A 24719-nucleotide genomic window follows, 5' to 3' on the forward strand; every position below is an offset into this window, starting at 1 on the left:
TTGTGCAAATATTAAACTAATTTAAATAAAATATATTTGGAAGAAAAGTCATTTTTAAATTTTAATTATATTATTGTTTTAATTATTTAAAAATATTTGTTATTTGATTATATTTATTTAGGCTCATTTATTTTAATTTTCTATAGAAAATTATACTAACTATAAAATCACACTGGAAAAATCTGGCAAATAAGATGAAGACATTATCAAGGTTTAAAGATTATTACATTGAAGAAATACTTTTGATGAAGGAAATAAGCGGTAACAGTGATCAAGCATCTTGTTTTCATGGAATGTGTGACAGTCTTGTGATTCATTCCCTATTATATTTAACTGGAATATTGTCATCACACTGCATTATAGGAGAACAGATCTGAAGTCTGTGAGGCTGGAATGTCAAACGGCTGCCAGTTTGCTGACAACATAAAAAAAAAAAAAAAATGTAATCAATAAAATGTACAAATGTGGTCAGTGGTGTGGTTCATATGACCTTACAACAGGGTAAACATCTGTTGAATATGAATTTGGCTGCCAATAGTCTGGTGGATCAGAGACTCAATGTTCTTACATCTATCTAAGCTGTTACACACCTCTGATTGGATAATGTAGTTACAGCTATAACTCTGAACTTGTGATACATAAAACTTCATAGAAGGTTTCTCAAAAAACACCTAACCCTAGACATTAAACTTTATTAACTCAGCCTGCACACGTTATGGACATCAATGATTATTAATTTGACTTGATGGACATTTTTTTTTTTTTTTTACCAGGTAAAAAAGTACCATAGTACCTTTTAACAATGTCTTGGCAACACCTTACAAAACTAAAACACTGCAGGGACAAATTTTGCATGAGCAAGGAACAACTTTTCTTCTGAAAATATGAAAAAAGGTTATCGTATGATTTAGATCTATTAATTTTATTCATCATGCACCAAATGACCTGTAGGAGCTATATCGGAAATTAAAGGAATTGCTGGGAAAGTGAGGAGAGCCGTGGGAACAAGAGTGTCTGCTGAGAGTGATGATTAGACAGAGCACTGGTTATCTTACACTGCAGATGACCTCTAAATAAGAGAGCAGAAAATTACAGCTGCTGCTCATCAGTCCAGATGCTGGAAGAATTCCTCCCACTTAACATGTGCATTGATCTGAAGACACCAGATCGGAAGACCTAACAACCTACTTCATTATACTCACACACAAAACACAGATATAACCTCAGAGAATGTCCTTCTGTTTTCAGAATTAAAAAAAAAAAAAACTTAAAGTGGATGCCTTTTCAAATGAATAAACTCAGTGATGAGACTTTACCTTTAAAGAAATATTTTGTGTTAAAAACATGCTGTAAATGGATAGCATCTGTGGCATCTTGTTTTGTTTTTTAAAAACTGATCAACTGATCAATGAAAGTAACCGTAAAGACATTTATAATATAACAAAAGATTTCTATTTCAAATAAATGCTGTTATTTTGAACTTTCCATTCAAAGAATCCTGAAAATATGCATCAAAGTTTACACAAAAATATTAAGCGGCAGAGCTGTTTTCAACAGGGATAATAAAAAGAAGTGTCATTTGAGCACCAAATAAGCATATTAGAATGATTTCTAATGGATCATGTGACTCTGGATTAATGATGCTGAAAATTCAGCTTTGCCATTACAGGAAAAAATTACATTTTAAAATTTAATAAAATAGAAATATAAAATAATTTAATTTAGAGATTAAATTAAAATACTGAATAATTAAAAAAAACATTACAGGAAAAAATTACATTTTAAAATTTAATAAAATAGAAATATAAAATAATTTAATTTAGAGATTAAATTAAAATACTGAATAATTAAAAAAAAACAAAAAAAACATTTAAGTCCTTTAAAAAAGCTTTTCATATTCATTTAAGGGCCTGTTCACATAAGATGTGTTTTGGTCGATCGGATCACAAGTGGATGACGCTAAACACATGTGTAAACGGTGTCTAAAATGCTTTGAGCTTGTCCACTTTCGACCATTTCCAGAGGTAGTCACATCCAAAAATGACCGAATTGCTTTCGTAGTATAAATGCTCAAGTGGTCGAATGTGTTCGAACAGCCACAAAAGACCACCTACTCTTCGCCTACTGACTTGATGCGTAAACATTATGGGAAGTGCACTAGCCAGATTTAAACTTTGTCGGCTAAAGACCCAAGTTTGGTCTGGAGATGAAAAATGTACCAAGCACAATGTTCTCTCACCATTCCTGATTCACAGTGTTCAGTGTGGTCTTGTGGCTATCAGAGCAGAAACGAAAGCTGCTGCTCTCTGTATATTTTTCCATCGTCTCCTATCACATTCATATGAAAATTGTAATATTTGAAAAAGCCCACACACTTACCCACCCTCCCCTCGAAGAAATCAGGACAGAAGTGGTTGAAAATGGACAAAAGAGACAGAATAAAACACCAGGTGTAAACGGTATCATCTATTTGTGATCAGATACCAGGTGTAAACAGGGCCTAATACCAGCTACTGCATAATCACAAGTTTCATGTTTAATTGAACACACATTTAAAAATACTCACCTGAGTTGTTTTATCACTGAGGCCCCTAAGAACCAGGGCAATGACATGGACCGCAGCCCTTCGAACCTCTGCTTCTCTGTCCGTCTTTATCAGGGCGGTGAGACACGTGCTCAGCTGCAGGGACCACACAAACAGAGGTCAAATACAAAGGATGCACGCAGGCTGCAGAGATCTGCAATGCTGCACTAGTTGATCTTTATGTCAATGTAGTGGGTCGATTGATGTCTAAACACATGCAAAAGGGTTTGCAGTAGGCTGATGGTCAAGAGGGTCTAGAACAGCCTGTTGCAGAAGGCTCTTTCATGAATAAGCAGCCCAGTTAGTCACACTGACAGAGATGCTTATTCATGAAGATCTCTAGACCACTGCCGCAGTTCAGCCACTTACAGTAGATTTTCTCAACGACCGTATGCACAAGCGCTGAAAAATAAACAAACTGCTTTCCAACTGCAAGGCATCACACATTTCACATATTGGCACAAGTATCAAAGAATACTAGATTTGTATTTCCTGAAGGAAACATCAATGCTTGCAAGGCAGCGAAAGTATAATGCTAAAGTTCCATAAGGTTTTAGGCTTTGATTCTGCATAAAATTCTGTTGACATGACTTCCCAGATTGATGTGATTCTGATTCACAGGCTCTAAAATCGATTTGATTCAATTATGATTCATCTGGGTATATTTTAGTTATGAATGTCCATTTCACTTACATATGGAAAAAAAGAACTAATCAATAAAATAACCAGCTCACAAAAGTCATTTGTATTGTAAATTAGGCTGTACAAATACAATTGCATTAGTCACTGAAAATAGACAGAGTAAAAGACTGATCTCAGGATTTTAAGAATTAATATGGGGAGTGCTCAACTGAACAAAAAGCAATATTTTCCCAAACCTAGGACACTTCTTGTTTTCTATAGAGGGTATGTATTGACGTCACTTTCCCGCCAGAACAAGCTCCCTCAGCTGGACTGAGTGGCAAAAGAGCCTGCTGCATGACTGGATTTAATAGGAGAAACTGTGAAAATGCGAGTAAAACAAACGATTACACTAAAGGTTGGGCTCGAAAGTGTTCCTTGTAACATGCCAAAGAAACCTAATCCATGGATATTGGCATGCAGCCAGGAATCGTGTTTCCTGACATTTATATGTGCCTGATTTCAATGCCGGGGAAATACATAAAGCAAATCTGCCTGTGAATGCTTTACATAACTACAATATAGGTAGGTTTAAATCCGAGTGATCACTTATATCAATGTTATATATATCGTCATATCGCCCAGCCCTAAAACTTGTATAGTTTTTGTCAGTGTTTATTTAAAAACACCCAATTATGCAGAATATAAGATGGTAAATATTTAATTGATGAGTTGTCAACACAATATATAACAATACAATATATAAAGTATGATTTTACCCCCAAAATCCATCGTTTCGACAAAAAATGAAAACTGCAAATCCACGTTTCTCTGCCTGGAGTCCAGCGGTTTCTGTGAATTGCAGCGATCCATTTGCTTCTTTTTTCTGTAGCTTTTGGCAGTTTGTAAAACCATACCTCAGGTTTTGCGTCAAAGCTATTTGTACATCAATCGCAAAGCTCTTTCCCATTTTTTATGTGTTTTGTGTGTTTTTCGCGGCATTCACGCTGAAAACCAGTGTTTTGCCACTCAGTGGGCGTAGCCGTAGTCATAACGGTCGACGGTGATGTCACGTGCATACCCTCGAGAATCAACATAACGCAAAACCAACGTATTCTGTGCCACTTTCACAGGTAGCTATAAATGGTTATGCAAGTACTACAAAATAGGCTAACCACAATACGCAAATTGAATCAAGCAATTCAGTATGCAAATATTATGGTGTTACCAGCAACTGCTAACATTCTAAAATGGAACATTTTCATTTACAGATCTATTTTACTAGCATTTAAATAAATTTGAACATACACAATCAACTGCTACATAAAGATTTCTGGTCAAGACATTGGCTGATTTTAATGAGCAAATCAATGAAATTGATGTGGTTCAGGTTCATTCATCTATCACCCATCTGCACTAGCAGAAACCCTGATCTCAGCACTAGTAGTAGTGATCTTGTGTAGAGAGATGTGCATGTGTACACACATACACAGCTGTGCCGAGTAAAGAGAACGAGAAGGATCTACTTAAATAGAACTAATTACAGACTAAACGAAGCACAGATTCGGCTTTTCATCAGCTTGTCTGGTTTTTCTTGACTTGAAGGTTTTGAATACTAGAGTAGTACTACCTCTTGTGCCAGTGGTCCGAGAGAGAAGTTGAGACGTTGGCAGAGTTCACCCAAATTAGAGAGGCTGCTGGCACGCACACTACTGTCCTCATCTCGTGTACCGCTCAGGAACACACCAATCAGAGGGCGACCATAGTGTGGAGCAAGGTCACCTAAAAGACAGAATGTCCAAGATTTGTTTGATTTGCACAGATATTTAGATGTGTATAAAGACACATACAATATCGTTCAAAAGATTGGAATTATTACGTTTGGAATAATTAAAGGCTCCATTTATTTGATTAAAAATACAGAAAAAAACAGTAATAGAAAGAACTGTTTCCTATTTTAATATATTTTAAAGTGTAATTTATTCTTGTGATGGCAATTTTGTTTTGTTTTGAATTTTGTGTCAGTGTCACATGATCCTTCAGAATCATTCTAATATGCTGATTTGGTGCTGAATTACTATTGGTACTCAATTACTAGTAATGGTTCTTATATTATCAATGTTGAAAATAGTATTTGCTGCATAATATTTTTGTGGATATACATTTTTTAGGATTCTTTGAAGAATAGAAAATTCAGAAGAACAGCATTTATTTGAGATTTATTATTAATGACTTTACTGTCACTTTTGTTCAATTTAATACATCCTTGCTGAATAAAAGTAGTACTTTCTTTTTTCTTAATTCACCCCAAACGTTTGAATGGTAGGGTATTACTAAATCCACAAAAATACTAAGCAGCACAAATGTTTTCAACATTGGTAATAATACACCAAAATCAGCATATTAGAATGATTTCTGAAGGATCATGTGACACTGAAGACTGAAGTAATGGTAACTGTAAATTCAGCTTTGCCATCACAGGAATAAACTACATTATAAAATATATTAAAATAGAAAACAGTTCTTTTAAATTGTAATATTATTTCACAATATTAATATTTTACTGCATTTTTGATCAAATAAATATAACATTGGTGAGCATAAGAGACTTCTTTCAACAGCTTTAATATTTCAAACTTTTGACCTGTAGTGTATAAATAGATATACAGACTTAAAAAAAAAAAAAAAAAAAAAAAAATTGGATTCACGAAAAAAATCCAAGTTTATTTAATATAATTTTCTTATGAAAACACACACACACACACACACACACACACACACACACACACACACACACACACACACACACACACACACACACACACACACACACACACACAAAGCTCAAGTCGACACTCCTCTTCCAATCTCTTCATCTCAGTGTGAAAGTCTGAGAAAGTCCAAAGCACGTACCTAAAGCATGAGCAAAGTCACTAAACTGGGATTTTTTGGCTCATGAGGACTAGGTATTAGTCTAAGAGGAATTTACATTCTTTATAGGAAATAAATAAGGATAAAACTAGACAAAAGCAATTAAAATGGCTGCCAGGTGGGTCTGGAGTGACTTGCTGCCCACAGCTGATTTTTCTGGCCCCGTTTGAAATATTATTCACACTGTATAAAACCTTCAAGAATCCATGTGCCAGGACCTATTCAGACATCAATGTCCACTTGTTCAGCTGACCAATCCTCCAGAAGGATCAAAAGAGCTTTAATGGCTATTGTGGACTAGATCTACGAGAAAAAAATGGGTGTCTGATGGGAGGGAAAAAGAAAGGGGCAAGAAAAAGTGTAAGACACTTCTTTGATGCCATGGTTCTTGTTAACTGTGGCCATCTGTCCAAGCACCTTATTAAGCGACATGTTTAATTGGAAACCAGTGGCACACCAGTGCAGGAATAGGATTTATTTAATTACGCATCGGATGTGTACATAACTAAACAGCATGTTGTGGTTAGACGTTTAGTTATTTATTACAAAATCAAGGATTTAAGGATTGAAATAAGTGTCTCATTAGATAATACTCAAGGGTTGAAAATGTAAATTGAGCTCAAGTGTGCGGGTGAAGTGTGTGATGCCCCCTGCTGTGTGTGAAGGCGCTATGAATGTGACAGAGAGCTGTGAGACTCATTGTGCGGTTTCAGCGGACTGTAGCAGCTGTTGGGCTTTTTCAGAGCTCGGTCTGTTAGTGTTAAGGAGCCGGGCCAAGAGGACATGCCTCAGACCCAGACTGAATGATCTCGAGACACAATGAATAACCGCACACTTGTGCTGGGGATACGACACTGCCCAGATCTGACAAACAGGTCCTGAAATGGAGCATGTTTATTAAAAGAAAGTATTTTAAGGGAAGAAAAGAAATACAGAAAGAAATATGAAAAAGACTACAGACAGTGACTGTGCTCACCCATGGCCCTGCAGGCTCTCATTAAAACCTCGCCCACTTTGAGGCGTGTCTCTAGGGAGCGCTCTCTTTTGGGGGGACAGACAGTTGCCCCGGTCTGATACTCTCCCAGCAGTCTCTGCAGAATCTGCTCAGGAAAAGAGTCAGCCAACACAGCCAACCCTGAAAAAAAAAAAGAAAAAAAAGAAACAGCAGCTTTGAATAAAGACTAAAACTCTGACAGACCCTCTTTAAGACAGGATGAATAAAAAGCACAGCAGGCTGCCAGAGCATTAAAATCTTAACTTAGCTATTCCTCAATAGGGCAAAAAAGGGATGGTTGAGATGGTTTTGACCATTTATGGACAAAAGGTGAGATAACATTGGTTGCAAATAGAGCTGGTTTAGCTAATCAACCTAAAATAGATCACCCCAAATCTGTTTGTTGGCCCAGAAACAGCGTCCTTGTAGATCCCAAAGCTGTTCTTAAAATAACCAGACACACATATACAAAAGAAAATCCTCCACAACTGACGATCAATATCCTATGGAAGCTTGTTTCCGCCATGAAATAAAAAATTAAAAAGTTAAATCCGACTTTTTATCTTTTTTTTTTTTTCTTGCAATTGTGAGTTTAATTCTCACAATTCTGACTCTTTTCTCAGAATTGCAAGATATAAACTCACAATTGTGAGTTATAAAGTCAGAATTGCAAGTTATGAAGTCAGAACTGTGAGATATAAACAATTGAGAAAAAACTTCAGGTTTTTTTCCTTCACAAATCGACATTATAACACGCAAGTGAGAATTTATATCTCCCAATTCTGACTTTGCTCGCAATTTTCCTCGCAATTCTGACTTTTTTTCTCAGAATTGTGAGATATAAACTCGCAGGTGTGCATTATAAAGTCAGAGTTGCGAGATATAAATCACAATTCTCAGAAAAAATAAATTGCGAGTTTATACCACGCAATTCTGACTTTATAACATGCAATACTGACTTTATATCACGCAATTGCAAGTTTATATAACGCAATTCTGACTTTGTAACATGCAATTCTGACTTTGTATCATGCAATTGTGAGTTTAAACCTCACAATTCTGCAAAAACTCACAATTGCATGACAAAAAGTCAGAATTGTGAGAAAAAGTCTTAAAGGGTTAGTTCACCCAAAAATGAAAATTCTGTCATTTATTACTCACCCTCATGCCTTTACACACCTGTAAGACCTTTGTTAATCTTCAGAACACAAATTAAGATATTTTAGATGAAATCCGATAGCTCCATTAGGCCTCCATAGGGAGCAATGACACTTCCTCTCTCAAGATCCATAAAGGTACTAAAAACATATTTAAATCGGTTCATGTGAGTACAGTGGTTCAATATTAATATTATAAAGTGATGAGAATATTTTTGGTGCTCCAAAAAAACAAAATAAAGACTTATTTAGTGATGGCTGATTTCAAAACACTGCTTCATGAAGCATCGGAGCATAAATGAATCAGTGTGTCGAATTATGAATCGGATCGCGTGTCAAACTTCCAAAGGCTGAAATCACGTGACTTTGGCGCTCCGAACAGCAGATTCGACACACTGATTCATCTGTGCTCCGATGCTTCCTGAAGCATTGTTTTGAAATCGGCCATCACTAAATAAGTCGTTATTTTGTTTTTTTGGCGCTCCAAAAATATTCTCGTCACTTTATAATATTAATATTGAACCACTGTACTCACATGAACTGATTTAAATATGTTTTTAGTACCTTTATGGATCTTGAGAGAGGAAATGATCTGATCTGATCAAAAATCTGATCAAAAATATATTAAAAACAGTAATATTGTGAAATATTTTAACAATTTAAAAGATTTTTTTTCGATTTTAATATATTTTAAAATGTCATTTATTCCTGTGATGGCAAAGATTAATTTACAGCATAATAAATCCAGTCTTTAGTGTCACATGATCCTTCAGAAATCATTCTAATTTGCTGATTTGTTGTTCAAGAAACATTTATTATTATTATTATCAATGTTGAGCAGTTGTGCTGTTTAATTGACTACTTTAATGAGCACAGGAATCAGATGGTTTGTCTAATCATCACGGCAAAGCAAAAGCCTGGTCATTTAACAAATGAAAGGTTTAATCAAACGTCTGTATTCTTTACGAATGAGTAACATGGGGGCTGAACACATATTGTAATGCCTTGAGGTAAAGCTGACAGTGAGTTCTTCTGGCAAATCGGGTCAATGCAATGTCTGTGCTTTATATTTACAACAACAAAGTCATTCAACCGATCAAAACCAAGTAGTTCTATTATGTATCATTACAACTACAAATAAATCAAAATTTTGATATTCATTTCTTAAATCCTTCAATAGTCATTAAAAAAAAAAAAATAAGCAAAAGCAGGTGTGATTGTCATATTTTGTTGTATTTCTAAGGAGTTTAGGCAGTTTTCTTTCTCGAACTAATGAATGAATTACCTTGAATGGCAGACAGATACACAAAGGAGTCTTCATGTTCCAGGTTTTCCAGAAAGAGCTGTAACACATTGAAATAATTCACTGAAAGCTGAGCAAAGAATTAGGGCAGAGTTAATTAATTCCTTAGTCTAATTATCGCTGACAGTTTTTCAGTTCTCAGCGAGTTTACAGTAATGCAAATTAAAACATGTCTATGGCCTGCGGGTTTAAAAGATTTAAATGAGTTCACATGAGGTGAAGTGGTATGACTTTGAGAGAGAATGAAAGAGTAAGCAAAATTTAATACAACAGATAAGACGTTTGTGTGTTAAGAACTCTGACAGACACTGACACAAAATATTTAAAACATACTGAGTGAATCAAAAGGAAAAAAAAGTCACTTTTTTGAGATTCACATATGCTAATGGATTAGTGGGTATTATGTGACTGTTAGCGTGATGCTCTGTGTCTGTGTTTATGTGTGAATTAGTTGTATTTATGAAGCGTCGGACACAGAAGAGGCTCTTATTACAGAGAATATTAGATGAGACATTGAAGAAAGCCGCTCATCATAACTAGATCCCACAAGAGTCTTCAGACGCCCTCAAGCAAGAGGTTTTACACACCAAACATCCCTCCTCATTTATAAAACATGGTCTAGACCCTCACCCACCCTCAACACTAGCACACAGGAGAAAGAGGAACGCTGAAAGTCACTGGCCCATATAAACAATGTCACCCAGGGAAGAAGAGACTACGCAGTTCCCAGGAGAGACGTGTACGTGACACTAGACTTTTAGCATCAGAGAGAATAATGAATACTGGGAGAATAAGTGTTTATCAGATACTATAATGATCGCCTGCATCAAAGCGCAACTCTAGAACTGTAAATACGACAGGGATTGTTTTGACAACGTTGTTGTTTGTACGTGAAAATTTTTAGTACATCGCTGTCATGTAAACGTAACCTAAATCAGCCATTAAGAATAAACAGTAATAATTGAACTGGAAATAATACGCAGGAATTAGTGTGATACAAAAATATGATATAAAAATAATATATAATATATATAATATATAAAATAATAATAATTAATTATACAAAAAAGGTTTCATTATTTTAAAATTGTTAACAATAATAAAAATATTTTATAATTATAATATTTATTTACTGTATTTATATTTACAATGCATTTGGCAGATGCTTTTCTAATTATTAAAAGTACATATTTATGTGTTCCCTGGAAATATTATATATCTATGGAAAGATGTGTTCACATTATAAAGATCATCCATTGTCAATAGTGTAGTGATGCATAAATCACAAACTTCATTAAAAACCAAGCAGCTTTCTGTTAGTCAAAACAGCAAAATTTGCATGACCAACATGAACACAAGCAAAATCTCCCGATTATGCAGATTTCTAGTAAAATTGCAAATTTTCAGAGCAATCATAAATGTGACCACTTTCATATCATGCATAATAAAAATTTTAAAATTCATGCCAGGCCAGTTTTATCTGTTTTAACTTACATATCTAGATAGATACACATCAATACACTCACTGTTAGTAGTTTCTCCTTGTTCTGCAATGCCTCCTTGTCTCCATCTCTAACAGAGCGGGTCAGTGAACGCAGTGCTACGGCTCGTGTGGGCACATCTGGGTCACAGGCTTCCAGCAGGCACTCAGAGAAAGCTTTACTGGATGAGGCCTCAGAAATCCCAGGATTGGGTATTCTTCCAGCTGTCTGAAAGTCTTTAACTTTGGGTGTTACAGGATCTGTTGTACGTTTGGGATGTGTGACTGATTGTGAGGGGACCTGGGCTCTGGCTGGGAGGGAGTTTGAACTGTGGCCTGCAGGTTGAGCAGGACTGTGGGCAGTACTGTGCTGGGTGGCTGTTCTGGGGACAGTTGTAGGGCGATACGCCCCATGTGTGGCAATAGTGGCCCTCAGATCGGACGCCAGCTCCTGGATGACTGGCTCTTGGTGCTGCTGGGAAATCTGTTCCAGGTGGGGCAGCAGTGCAGCCATCGATGAATAATCATCTGCAGTGAGCTGAAAGAAGATATACACAGGTACATAAATAATATGTCCATGAACATTTTTTCCTAACATCAAGATTTTAGGTCAGACTTTGTCTATAAATGATGGCTGTCAATTGATTAAAACTGTTAATCATACTAATTACATAATATGCTAATTAATCAATAACAATTAATTGCATATCAATATTGCTAAGAACTTCCCCAAATGAATACAACATAAAAAAAAATATATTAAATCAGAATTTACTTATTAATTAAAACAAATGCAAAAAGGGCAAAATAATAAAATATCACACCAAATTAACCCAACAATAAATGTATATTAGTGCATATTTTGTGTGCTGTGAGTGGGGACAACTTCTATGCAGTTCTTTTAAATAATACTGTGTATTATTATGTATTAAATATAAACACGGCAAACAGCTTTTCACTAGGAGAATTCTTACAGTGAGCAATTCTTCTTAGAGTGAGCAAAGGACAGCAGCAAAATATATAATACACTACCTCAGCAGCTCCAGAGAGTAGAGTGGCCACAAGCCCCATTCCCATACTGAGAGTCTGACTCTCCACTGGGCTATCAGTGCCACGCTCCAGACTAACACATGCTCTCTGCAGCATGGACGCTATGAACCCAACCACCTGCACACAAAGAGGAGAGAGAGCGAGAGATGTATTGCTCTTATGTAAATGTCTTGAGAGATCACACCTTCTTACCTTATCACTACATAAAGTAGTACAACTGCTGATATAACACAACTGTGCTATATCAGCCATAAGAGGCTCATACAGGTGCCCTAAATAACAGTCAGAGTAAAGGTATTCTTTGTTGTGAGTTAAATGGAACAGATCTGGCCAGGGGATGATGTGCTCTATTTTTAGATGGCCCATGTTTCTCTTATTAAAACCTCAGTTGAATGAAAGCAGAAAAGAAAAAATGATAAGAAAGTTTAAAATAGTTTGAAGTTTAAAATTAGAACTCAAATAAAAAAAAAAAAAGAGAACCCCTTAATATGTTTAAGTTTTTGTCAAGTGAATGACTTCTTCTATATCACACCTGAGTGGGCTTGGAGAGCAACAGAGTGTGTGGAAGACCCTCACACATGATGGCCAGTGCCTGCAGCAGAGCAAGTCTCTGTCCGTGTCCACCTGCACACCCCAGCAGGTGCTGCTCTAACTCCAGCAGGGTCATAGATGAGGTGTCCACTTCCTGCTCAACCTCGTCCTGCTCAGCAGCCACAGCTGTTAAATCCTGGAAACACCACAAAACAGACACACAATGAAAAATAAAATCTGGTGATCTCAGCATCTACTTTCAATTTCATGCCACTTTCACAGTATTCAAAAGTCAATTCTGGGAAAGACATTTCTGAATCTTTAAATGGTTAGTTCACCCAAAATGAAATTTATGACATTAAGTACTCACCCTCATGTTGTTCCAAACCCGTAAGACCTTCTTTCATTTTCGGAACACAAATGAAGATATTTTTGATGAAATTCAAGGGTTTTTTTTTTATCCCCCATAGAACGCAATGTAATTACCATCATTCAAGGTACAGAAAAGTAGGAAAGACATCATTAAAATAGTCAACGTGACTACAGTGGATTAACCTTAATTTTATGAAGTGACAAGAATACTTTTAGTGCGCAAAACCCCCCAGAATTTTCGACTTCTATACTCTGTCTTTCTCCTATGCAGTTGACGCAGTGCAACATTTCCGTGTTCATGTCCAAATGCCGGCTCAGTATTGGTCGACACTGTTCACAAAAGGTATTCTCGTTGTTTCATAAAATTAAGGTTGAACCACTGTAGTCACATGGATGATGTCTTTTTTAACAACGTCTTTAATACCTTTCTGGACCTTGAATGATCTTAATTACAAAAAAAAACCTTGGATTTCATCAAAAATGTCTTCATTTGTGCTCCGAAAATGAAAGGTCTTACGGCTTGATGACAGAAATTTCATTTTTGTGTGAACTAACCCTTTAAGATTAATCTTTTTAATCCTTTACTCTACATTTTGAAGCATTCTTGGGTCTTCAGTCCTTGCTTTAGAGTCTTAAAAACAACTTATGGGCATTCGTTTATCTTATGTGCTATAGTTTAGACATTGTTGAGCTACATTAGAAATGGTCAGGCTCAAACAGAATGGCAGAGGTCAGCACCTGCAGCAGCAGTAGGAAAAACTCTCCAGGCAGGTCACTGTCCTTCATCTCTCCTAATAACTCCACCAGACACTGGACTCTCCACTGCTCACCAGAGACCTTCTCATACAGAGCATCATCTTCATCACTGTCAAAACACAGAAAAAAAAAGGCAGTTAATTATTCTGTATGCTTTGCAACATAACTATACCATTCAAAAGTCGGTAACACAAAAAGGTTTATTAGTTAAACATTAGTTATTGTATTAACTAACATGAACTAACCATGAACAATACATTTTACTTCGTTAATGTTAGTTAATGAAAATACATTTGTTCACGTTAGTTCACAGTGCATTAACTAATGTTAACAATATTTATTAGTAAATGTTGAAATTCAATTCTGTAGAAGTGCAGTTCATTATTAGTTCATGTTAACTAATGTAGTCAACTAATGTTAACTAATGAACCTTATTGTAAAGTGCTACCCAAAAGTCTCTTATGCTAATCATGGCTATAATTATTTGCAAAAAAAAAAAAACACAAAACAAACAAACAGTAATATTATGAAATATTACAACAAATATAACTTTTTTTATTTTAATATATTTTTAAATAAAATTTATTCCAGTGATGGCAAAGCTGAATTTTCAGCATCATTACTCCAGTCTTCAGTGTCACATGATCCTTCAGAAATCAATCTGATATGCTGATTAAGTGTGCAAGAAACATTTTTATGCCTGTTTTTTTTTTTTTTTTTTTTTTTTGGAGCTAAGAAAACCACAAAACAATGTATGCAAAACAAAATAAATTTTTGAACAGTTGTGCGGCTTAATTTATTTATTTATTTTTTTGTGGAAACCGTGATTTTTTTTTTTTTCAGGATTCACTGATGAATAGAAATATATTTAAAAAAAGATATCTTTTGTAGCATTATAAATGTCATTATAAATATAAATTTAAAAATAATGTTATAAATATAAGCAAATAAGATGCACACAAAATGAATCAATGAAAATCAGTATTTTACACAATATCAACTCTAAATTCATCACTAAACACATGCATTGTCCATTTTAAGGTTCTCGGTTTATTTTAAAATTCTGCTATTTTGCCAATTAGACCATGAACCTATAAGCTCAAATTGGCAAAATACTGCCTAATATCATACTGTCTAATATATCACTAGTTTCCACAAAATTCTGTATAATTATTGTATGGTTCTCATTTATTAATACCTGATAAGCTCCCTCACAGTAAGTCTGGCCCCTCCTTCACTGCCAGGTGAGAACTGAAAGCCGTGTCTGACTCCACTCACTTCTCCCAGCAGCCCACACAAGCGTTTCAGCAGCAAAAGAGCTACTGAGCGCTCGGAGTGAGACAGGCACCATATCAGGATCTCCTGACAGGATGTACTGTTGGAAACATCCACTTTTAGTCTTTTCCAAACATCTATTACAAATGCTCCATATTGGAAATGCAGACTGACCGTAAATGAGAGACATTCTGTTTGGTGAAGCAAAAGAGATTGAACAGTGTTGAGATGACATCTGCTAGAGCTTTCAGCAGCACTTCTGATGGATTATTACCCACCACACAAATCTAAATAGAATAAAATAGCATTCTTATGTAAATGATTATATAGTAGTTTCGTATAATTGATGATATGGAGCAGAATGCTTGGCTTACTTTATATACATCCTCAATACAGCGAGTCAGCTCCCACTCCTCCACTGCATCCTGGGATAGATCATCTCCTACAAAAGCTTATCAGTTAATTTTGTAATGCTCAAAAGAATATATCCTTTGCATCTTGGGACAAACATTAGCATGCGACTTGATGCAGCTTTATCACACAACCTAAATTAATCAGCCACTATAAAAATGCTAAACTGCGGTCACCTAACAAATACTAACCAGTTTCCAGTGCACAGCGACGAAGAGGGGAAAGAAGAGGAAAGAGCAGGTACTGCTGTGCAAACTCAGGCCGATCTTGCACCATGATGAGCGCCGCCCTGGTGGCCACTCTCTGGAACTGCTGTGCAGTCAGCTTGTCTTTGAAATGCAGAAGCTCCAGAACCTAAATCCAGTGATATTACATTCTATTATTACAGTAAATTTTAAACATTCTGTATAGGTTTTTAGGAAACAGATGGCAATGAACTCTTGCTTTTGTTTTTATATGACTACCAGTATCTTTTGCAAACCAAATAAAACTCTAAATGACAATTACAGCAATAATCTCACTATTTTGACTGCATTGAAACAACATTACTTCACCTGTGGACACACTTGACTGTAATAGCTCTCAGCAGAAAGGGACTGCTGAGGACAGGCAGCAAGAATCTTTGCCACAGCATCACATTTCCTCCAGTCAGAGTCGCCACCTGCTGGTCAGAAATGTGAAACACTGGTAAACATAACTGAAAGCACATGACATTAATAGTCATCATAAAAATAAAAAAAAAATGTAAGAATGACTTCCCATGGAATGATAAACCTATTGGAATTGTTATGTACTGGATGAAAATACACATTTTTCCCACCACCATTCAAAAAAATGAAGATTATATAACTTGGCCAAACCCACTGACAATGTGCTGTTTATAGAATATGCAAAACATATTTTCCCACTCATTGACATATCCATCAGTCCTATATTTATCAGTTTTCATCTAGCCGTTTTAACCGAGACGTAACATGTTTGTCTCCTTCACAGTCTGCAGCCTTTTGGGGTTAATTAATTGTAATGTTCCAGGCAATAGCACATAGTTCCAGGATGTTGCGTTTAATTTATAAGTTTGTGGACAACAAAACAAAACAACAAAAGCATGAACACAGGTTGCAATGCATTTATACATGTATTTGTATTCACATACTAAAAAAAATGGTGCATAAAGTATCAGTGAGAAATGACAAAAAAACTGCATAAATTTGAAATGTTTTAAAAATGTATTCTTTTAACATGTTTACTAGTAAATATACTAGTTTAGGGTTGCATTACTGAAAGAATTTTAAAATAGGTTTTGAGGTTAGTAACAAAATGAATATATTTTGGTATAATGCCCATTTGTATAATATTAAAGGGTTAGTTCACCCAAAAATGAAATTTCTGTCATTGAGTACTCACACTCATGTCGTCCCAAACCCTTAACCTCTTCCACTCTGAGGCATTTTTTAGATTTCCGCCTGAATTTGACAAACCCAAAGTTTAAATGTTCACCCTTCACACATACAGTGAGAGAAATGTAAAATATTGGTGTCATTGTAAAGAAAACCTCTCAAAATAACAAAATCAGACTGTAATACTTCAGAAATTACATTGTATGCATTTAAAATACTGTAATAAGCACTCAAAAAATAGGCGATTTTTGTTTTTTTTGTTTAAAATCCTGTTTTTGAAAATCTGTAAAACAGGTTCTGTTTGCTCTAGGGACCTGCTGATTGTTTTCTTTGATTCCACTAGGTGACAGCTTGTACTAGAAAAAAATATTTTGAATCTATCATCTTCTAAACAGAAGTTATTGAAATGTAACTGAAGGGAGGCAAAATGATATTTTAGCGTATGCAAGTGTTCTTTGGATTGTCCTTTGCAAAAACATGTTTTACAGACTGCATTACCCCAAAAATCCTATTTTTATTATATGGTATAGCACTTTATTTTATTATTTATTGATTTTCTTCATTTTCATCTTTGTTTCTGAGATGCAAAACAAGTACTATGCTAAAAGGCATAAAAGAATGAGATTTTGTTTAGCGTTTTATACTTTTTATTCTCCTTTCAGGTAACACATGTAGTATAACACATAAAATAAAATGTATGTGGTCTTTAACAATGTAAACATGATCTACATCCTCCACATTTTTATCATTCTGTGCATCACTATAATATTTTGTCCCTTGTGTTGAGAGCATCACCTTCCTCTGGCCTGTCTTGAAGATGTGAAGCTGTGGACCATCTGTGCCGGTGGTCCAGGATCTCATGCAGTATCTGTAACAAAAAATAAAAGTTGTTAGTTAGTTGTTTACAATATAATAATATACATTTGACGATTTCAAAATGTAGATTTACTCAAATTACGATTTTATTGAAGTCTGCATACTTGTATACTAATATCTATGAGTATGCATACTTATACGCAGTTTCGTCAAATGTTTTGTCAAACAGTTTATTGGCTTAGTTGCTGTGCTTTCCCATTTCAAAATAATAATTTTATCATTAAATAAGCATTAGCATTGTAAATGCAGGAATATATGAGCTTACCAGTCAAGCGCAGGGTCCTCTCGTCTCCCTCGAGAAAAGCGAGCTGTCATTTTCGCCGAATCATAACACGGCGTCACTGGTCCATGCCTCATCACTTTCAAGTACTTCAAAAACGTTTCTATCGGTGCCATTGGTACTTTTCCCTCTCCATATGCCATTTTAGAAGTCAAAACAATACACAAACTATGAAAACACATGCAAATCTTCCATCAAACAGCTCCTCTCATCACTCGCAACGCGATCACACGCCCACCACGTGAAACTGAAGCTGCGGTGTGATCCCGCCTGTCTGCCTCAATGATTTGTTGAATATCTCGCCATCTGATTGGACTAGAAGTTTGATTGACATGTCCCTGGACAAATAGGATCTTTAGCTTTATACACATGCCTGATATGTATATCATCGTCATCACTGAAGGAAGCCAGACCGTTTGGATGATGGTGTGAAGATCGCGTGTTTCTTCATTCGTCTCCATTTTGTGTTTCGGACAACCGCGACATAACAGTGGATTATTTACCAATATAAGCTCACAGAAAAGTGAAAGTAGGCTCATTTGAAAGAAAACTTCATAAGGTAAAAGATGATATAGAGTTTGTGGCTGATTTTATCTTAGAGAAGCATTGAAAGGGGTAGAAATGTGACGTTTGTGTTTGTTTTTTCCACATTTATCAAATTTATTGCGCGATTCTTTTGAAGATCGTTCAAATGATGTTGTTAAAACAATAAAATAAACTATATAGCCGAATTCCTGAGAATGAGAGCTTTCTTCTGATATATGACATGTCTGTTTTATGAAATATGCGAAAAATTCATATTCATATTTATATTTCCTCATCGTAGTCAAGGGGAGGGGCGTTTTTGGCATGATTGTATATTTAAGCTTTATCTTACTAATTTGTGTAACATAAACACAGAAGTAATTATATTCTTTGTAAAGATTAGATTCTAAGCTTTCAAATGGTACCATATATGGGTTGGTAGTATCTCCAGAAATTTTAAAACAAAATAAGTGAAAATATTATGACGTCGTTTCGGCCCGCCCACGGGCCGGCAGAGTGGAAGAGGTTTTAAAGGTGTAAGATTTTCTGTCCGCTAGAGGTCGCTAGAGGCCTATTTAAAACAAAGGGTAAGCTTGACGATGCCAAGTTTAAGCACAGAATCTTTGGACATGTGGTCTTCACCTCACAGCCAGTGGAAGATAATCGAAATAGGACTCGGGAAGAAATCATGCTCATGGATGTGATTATTAACGTTAATGTAGTATGAAGCAGAGCAGGACCGAGTGTTGTGAGAGCTGAACGAGGCCGCTGGAGCAATAGCGCAACACACGCCTCACGAGCAGCGGAACTTTTATTATGCCACAGTCGTCGGCACCGCTTCCGCTTTTCCGGTCATGAGTATGAGGTAACACAGCTCTGTTTATCATATTAGATACATTTGAGAGTGGGGGAAGCGCGCAAGATGGCGCCGTGAGTACAAGTGTTGAGACCTAGTGCCCATTAACAAAGTTAAATTTAAGCAATAAAACGGACTTTTGCTTTCAATCTGCGCCCTATTGGGATGTTAACTGATAATTGTCTGCTACGGTTTGCTCACGTTTAAGAAAAAATGTCAACTGATAAGAAACGGAAGAACTTTGCGACGAAGAAGAAAGAATCGGCTGCTGACATGGATGCGTCAGCCAGCTCTGCTGCTGCCCATAACGTCCTTGTCGACAGTTGTCACGATTACTATGGACCTGAAGAGAAAGTGGAATTTTCGGTGATGTCTGTAGAAGATTTCCCCTCACTCCCGTGTACTCCTCTGAAGCCTCCTTCAAAAAAAGGCCGAGGTGAGTCCGCTGACGATATAATTTCGAAACTCTCTGAGCTCATTAACATGAGGTCTGATAAACTCGAGTCAATGGTTGCTGCCAACACTTCTCACATTGCCGGATTGAGAGAAAAGCTGAACTCCGTGTGTAATGATGTGAATGAGGTGAAAACCAAAGTTTCCCAAGTAGAGTCATCGCTGTTGAAAGAGAGTAATCGAATCACTGCAGTGGAGTCACGCATCACTGAATTGGAGCGGTATTCCAGACGTTGGAATCTGAAATTACATGGCGTTCCAGAAAATGTCGACGAGAAAGATGTAAGGAAAGAAGTGGTTCGCATTTGTCAGAAACTACTGCCACCTGAACACGCTGGTCGTCTCCCGGATGTGATTGACACTGTGCATCGTGTTGGTGTGAAGAAAATAAACTCTGCCCGCGGTGTAATCATCCAGTTCTCTTCGCGTCTACACAGGGCAGCAGTGTGGGCAGCGGCCAAAAACTCCGTTTATCTACGGGAAAACGGCCTGCGCTTCAGAGAGGATCTTTGCAAGGCCGACAGAGAAAGTAGAATGAAGTTGTGGCCATTAGTAGACGAAGCACGGAAAGCAGGAAAGATTGCCTACTTTGTAGCTGGTCGTGCCTTTGTGGAAAAAAAAGAGATTTTCCCATCAGGGTGAATTTTCTCAACTTTGAGATAAAATATTTACATGCTTATTTATAAAAAACAAACTTTTCTGTTCTTCACCATATTTTTTTTTTTTTTTAGTTAAATTCAATTTAAAAATGGTGCTTTTGTGCACATGGTCCTTTTTGTTCAAGACCATTTTTTCATATCAAGATCTGATAGCTAATGTCCTTATTCCGTCCGTTTATACCGACGAAGCTACAGTTGATGTGGTTCTTTCCGTTCTCATCACGTTTAGTAGTCGTCTTTGAGCTTCTGTTTTGAGAAATTTGTTCAAGTGACTTCTATTTCTGCTTTTTTATTCGAATCTTGCTTTTCTGATGTCCTTGTCTTTAATTTCTCTCAATGCCAGGGGACTTAGGAACAATTTAAAACGGAAAGCCATTTTTTTATTTGCCAAACAACATAAAACGGATTTTTGTTTCTTTCAAGAGACTCACAGCATCTCTGAGGATGTGCCTTTTTGGAAATCCCAGTGGGGAAATGACATTTTTTGTTCTCATGCCTCTCAACGCTCTGCAGGTGTTTGTACACTCAAAAACTTATTTGCTGGAAAACTTCCCTATACAGACTTTGATACTAATGGACATTTTCTATGTCATGTTGTTCAAATTCATAACTCTAATTTCATTGTCATAAATATTTATGGGTACAATACAAAGGCAGAAAATGACATTCTTTTAGATAGGGTAGAAGAGAGAATTGTTCATTGGTTAGCTAAATTTCCTAAAGCACATATAATTTTGGGTGGTGATTTTAATATCACATTAGATAACGTGATTGATAGATGGCCTCCAGGATCCTGTTCTAACACAAATGTAAAGCTAAAAATGTTAATGCAACGATTTGATTTGATTGACGCTTGGAGAGTTAAGCATCCTAATAACACTACTTTTACCTGGTGTAATAATTCAAGGTCTAAACAATCGAGAATTGATCTGTGGTTAGTTTCCCATGTGCTTGAAGACAACCTAAGTACTAATATTTTGTCTACCCCATTATCTGATCATAAGGCGATACAAATCAAAATTGATCTACTGCCGATATCCTCCACTAAATTTTATAATTCTTATTGGAAACTTAACAGCTCAATACTGAAACATGAGACTTATTCTAGAAGTGAAGAAATTTATTCATTCCTTTTGGACTAAAGCTAAAGCAGAAAGGGTCTATGGTAAACATTGGGAGTTGCTTAAATTTGAATTGGGCAAATTTTTCAGAAATTATTGTAGTAATATTGCCAAACTTAAAAGAGCCCAAGAAGAGAACATCATTTCCACCATTGCTTACTTGTCTTCTAGATTCCCTAATAGCTTATCTGTGGAAGAAAGTAATACTCTCTTTGAATATCAGCACAAATTGGATGAACTTTATAAATCAAGAGCTGAAGGTGCCTTTGTAAGGTCCAGAAGACGCTGGCTCGAAGAAGAACAAAATTCAGCTTACTTTTTTAGATTGGAAAAATCTCTGACAAAAAACAACATTCATCAGTTGAAAATTGGTAACTCTTTCTCTGAAGACCCGAAAGAAATAGCCAAATATTGTTCAGAATTTTATAAGAATCTTTATAGCAGCCGGTTCTGTTGTGACAGCACTATATCCTTTATGGCCTCGGTAGGTAGCATTGATGGTATTAGTGCTTCCGATAAAGATTTTTGTGATCGCCCCATCACACTAGTTGAGGTTCTTGAATCTATAAAAAATTTAAAAGTAAATAAATCGCCAGGTGTAGATGGACTCACTTCAGAATTTTACCATAGATTTGCAAAAGATTTGGCCCCTTTTCTGTTAGAAGTAATTTATGAAAGTATTAGTATGGGATCTCTTCCTTCTACCCTAACACAAAGTTTAATAACTCTTATCCCCAAACCTAAAAAAGACTTACTATTAATTGATCATTGGCGCCCGATTAGTCTTTTAAATTGTGATTATAAAATTATTGCCACAATTTTTGCCAAACGTTTAAAAGCCATTTTAGAGGATATAATAAATGAAACAATCAGGCTTTCTAAAAAATAGACACATCTCGAACAATATTCGATTGGTTCTTGATTTGTTAGATTATTCGGAGTTAGTAGGTGATGATAGTTATATGCTTTTTCTGGACTTTTACAAAGCCTTCGATTCTATCGAACATGGTTTTATTTTCAAAACTTTAGAAAAATTTGGCTTTGGGGACCTGTTCACTAGAGCAATTAAAACTTTATATGCCCACGGTAATTCTTCCATTAAGCTCAAACACGGCACCTCTCCAAGATTTGAACTGCAGCGGGGGATACGTCAGGGGTGTCCCATTTCGCCATACTTGTTTATATTGACTACACAATTGCTAGCCATTTACGTCAAGAATAGTGCCTTGCAAGGAGTTAGTATCATGGGAAAGGAGATCATCATCAGTCAACTGGCCGATGATACTACCCTTTTCCTTAAAAATTCAGACCAGATTTCTTTAGCTCTTAATACTATCAAAACGTTCTCCAATGCTTCTGGGCTTCACCTTAATGTGCTCAAATGTGAATTAATGCCAATAAAGCAATTCTCCGTTTCCAGCATTTGTGATATCCCAGTCAAGGAGACAATAACCTACCTTGGAATAGTAATCTCCAAAAATCCCAAACTTAGATGTGATTTAAACTTTTTGCCTATTATAGAGAAAACTAAAAGAAAATTTAATCAGTGGCTTCAGAGAGACTTATCGTTGAAAGGAAGGATTCTGCTCTCTAAGGCAGAAGGCATCTCACGTCTGACATATGCCGCCATCTCTTTAGAACTTGATAGAGTGATGTGTAAAAGGATTGACCAACTACTATGTAATTTTGTATGGAAAAATAAGACTCATTATGTAAAAAAATCTGTTTTGTCCAACAGCTTTAGTAACGGTGGTCTTAATTTTGTTGATTTTACAACGTTAAATAATACATTTAAGATCAACTGGTTGAGGAATTACTTGAGAAATCCATCCAGTATTTGGAATATTATACCAAAATATGTATTTTCTCAATTGGGGGGTTTGAATTTTCTTTTGATGTGTAACTTCAGCATTGAGAAGATCCCTGTTGCTCTTTCCAATTTCCACAAACAAGCACTATTGGCATGGTCTATGATCTTCAAACACAACTTTTCTCCAACCAGTTACTTCATTTGGAATAATAAGAATATTTGTTATAAACATAAGTCTTTATTTTTTGAAAATTGGTTTAAGAATGGAATCAATCGGGTTAGTCAACTATTTAATCAGGATGGTTTCCTATTTACTTACCAAGAGTTTCTTTCTCATTATAATATTCCTGTTACTCCAAAACAGTTTGCCATTGTATTTGGTGCTATCCCTAATGGTGTCACTATGTTATTTAGAAGCTGTAATAGGGTTTTGACAAGTTCTGAAATGCCTCTCCCAGACCCGACTGACACGTATGTAGGCAGAATATGCTTTAAATCTACACTAAAAAGTAATAGAGATATTCGTTCTCTTTTTCTCAATGATTGGGTTTCCACTCCTCATGTTATTTCAATATGGAATAATTTAGTGGAAAACATATTGTGGAAGAAGGTTTGGACTCTTCCTAACAAGTATCTTTTGGTAAATAAGGTCAAAGAGATTTCATTTAAGCTTATTCATCGGTACTATCCTGTAAAAACCTTCATTGTGTCTAAATTTAAATTAAATATAGATGTGAACTGTACTTTTTGTGATACACAACCAGAAACTCTCTTTCATCTTTTCTGGCATTGTGATCATACAAGAAAACTTTGGCAAGACATTTGCCAATTTATGGTAGACTATATATATAAAGACTTTGAGCTTTATTTTAAGGATGTCTTGTTTGGATTTGTTATTTTTGAGAAGCAGCACGAAAATGTTTTTTTTCTTTCCAACCTAATTATTTTACTTGCAAAATACTTTATCCACAAATGTAAATTTATGAAAGTGACCCCCCACTTTTGTCACTTTCAAGAAGATGTTAAGATCTATATTAAATCATTATCTACCTCCTGTAACAAAAAGGCTACTAAAACTTTAAATGTATGCTCACTTTTTGGTGTCTTTGTATAATCTTTATTTTGTATTATAGGGAGGATTGTTTGTTGTTATTTGTTGTTGTTTAATTGATATTTCCCCATTTATTTATTTATTTTTTTATTTTTTTATTATTATTATTATTTTTTTTTATTATTATTATTATTTATTACTATTAATTATTTTTTATTTCTTTTTC

The 24719-nt window shown here is 35.7% G+C and overlaps 1 protein-coding gene across 1 annotated transcript in view; it reads right to left on the bottom strand.

Annotated features, from left to right (window-relative positions):
* The window catches only part of tango6 (transport and golgi organization 6 homolog (Drosophila)), a 32184-nt gene that overhangs the window by 3695 nt on the left and 3770 nt on the right, over positions 1 to 24719 (bottom strand). Inside the window, exons 5-17 of the mRNA XM_067390266.1 lie at positions 16020 to 16129; positions 15657 to 15819; positions 15429 to 15496; positions 15229 to 15341; positions 14978 to 15154; positions 13762 to 13888; positions 12653 to 12847; positions 12103 to 12237; positions 11117 to 11608; positions 9573 to 9630; positions 7113 to 7271; positions 4836 to 4987; positions 2567 to 2680 (exon numbers count right to left, since the gene is read on the bottom strand). Of these exons, the coding sequence (XP_067246367.1) occupies positions 2567 to 2680; positions 4836 to 4987; positions 7113 to 7271; positions 9573 to 9630; positions 11117 to 11608; positions 12103 to 12237; positions 12653 to 12847; positions 13762 to 13888; positions 14978 to 15154; positions 15229 to 15341; positions 15429 to 15496; positions 15657 to 15819; positions 16020 to 16129 (2063 nt within the window). The remainder of the gene's footprint in view (positions 1 to 2566; positions 2681 to 4835; positions 4988 to 7112; positions 7272 to 9572; positions 9631 to 11116; positions 11609 to 12102; positions 12238 to 12652; positions 12848 to 13761; positions 13889 to 14977; positions 15155 to 15228; positions 15342 to 15428; positions 15497 to 15656; positions 15820 to 16019; positions 16130 to 24719) is intronic.

The sequence above is a fragment of the Chanodichthys erythropterus genome, chromosome 7 (genome assembly GCF_024489055.1).
Source record: "Chanodichthys erythropterus isolate Z2021 chromosome 7, ASM2448905v1, whole genome shotgun sequence".
Classification (NCBI taxonomy): Eukaryota; Metazoa; Chordata; class Actinopteri; order Cypriniformes; family Xenocyprididae; genus Chanodichthys; species Chanodichthys erythropterus.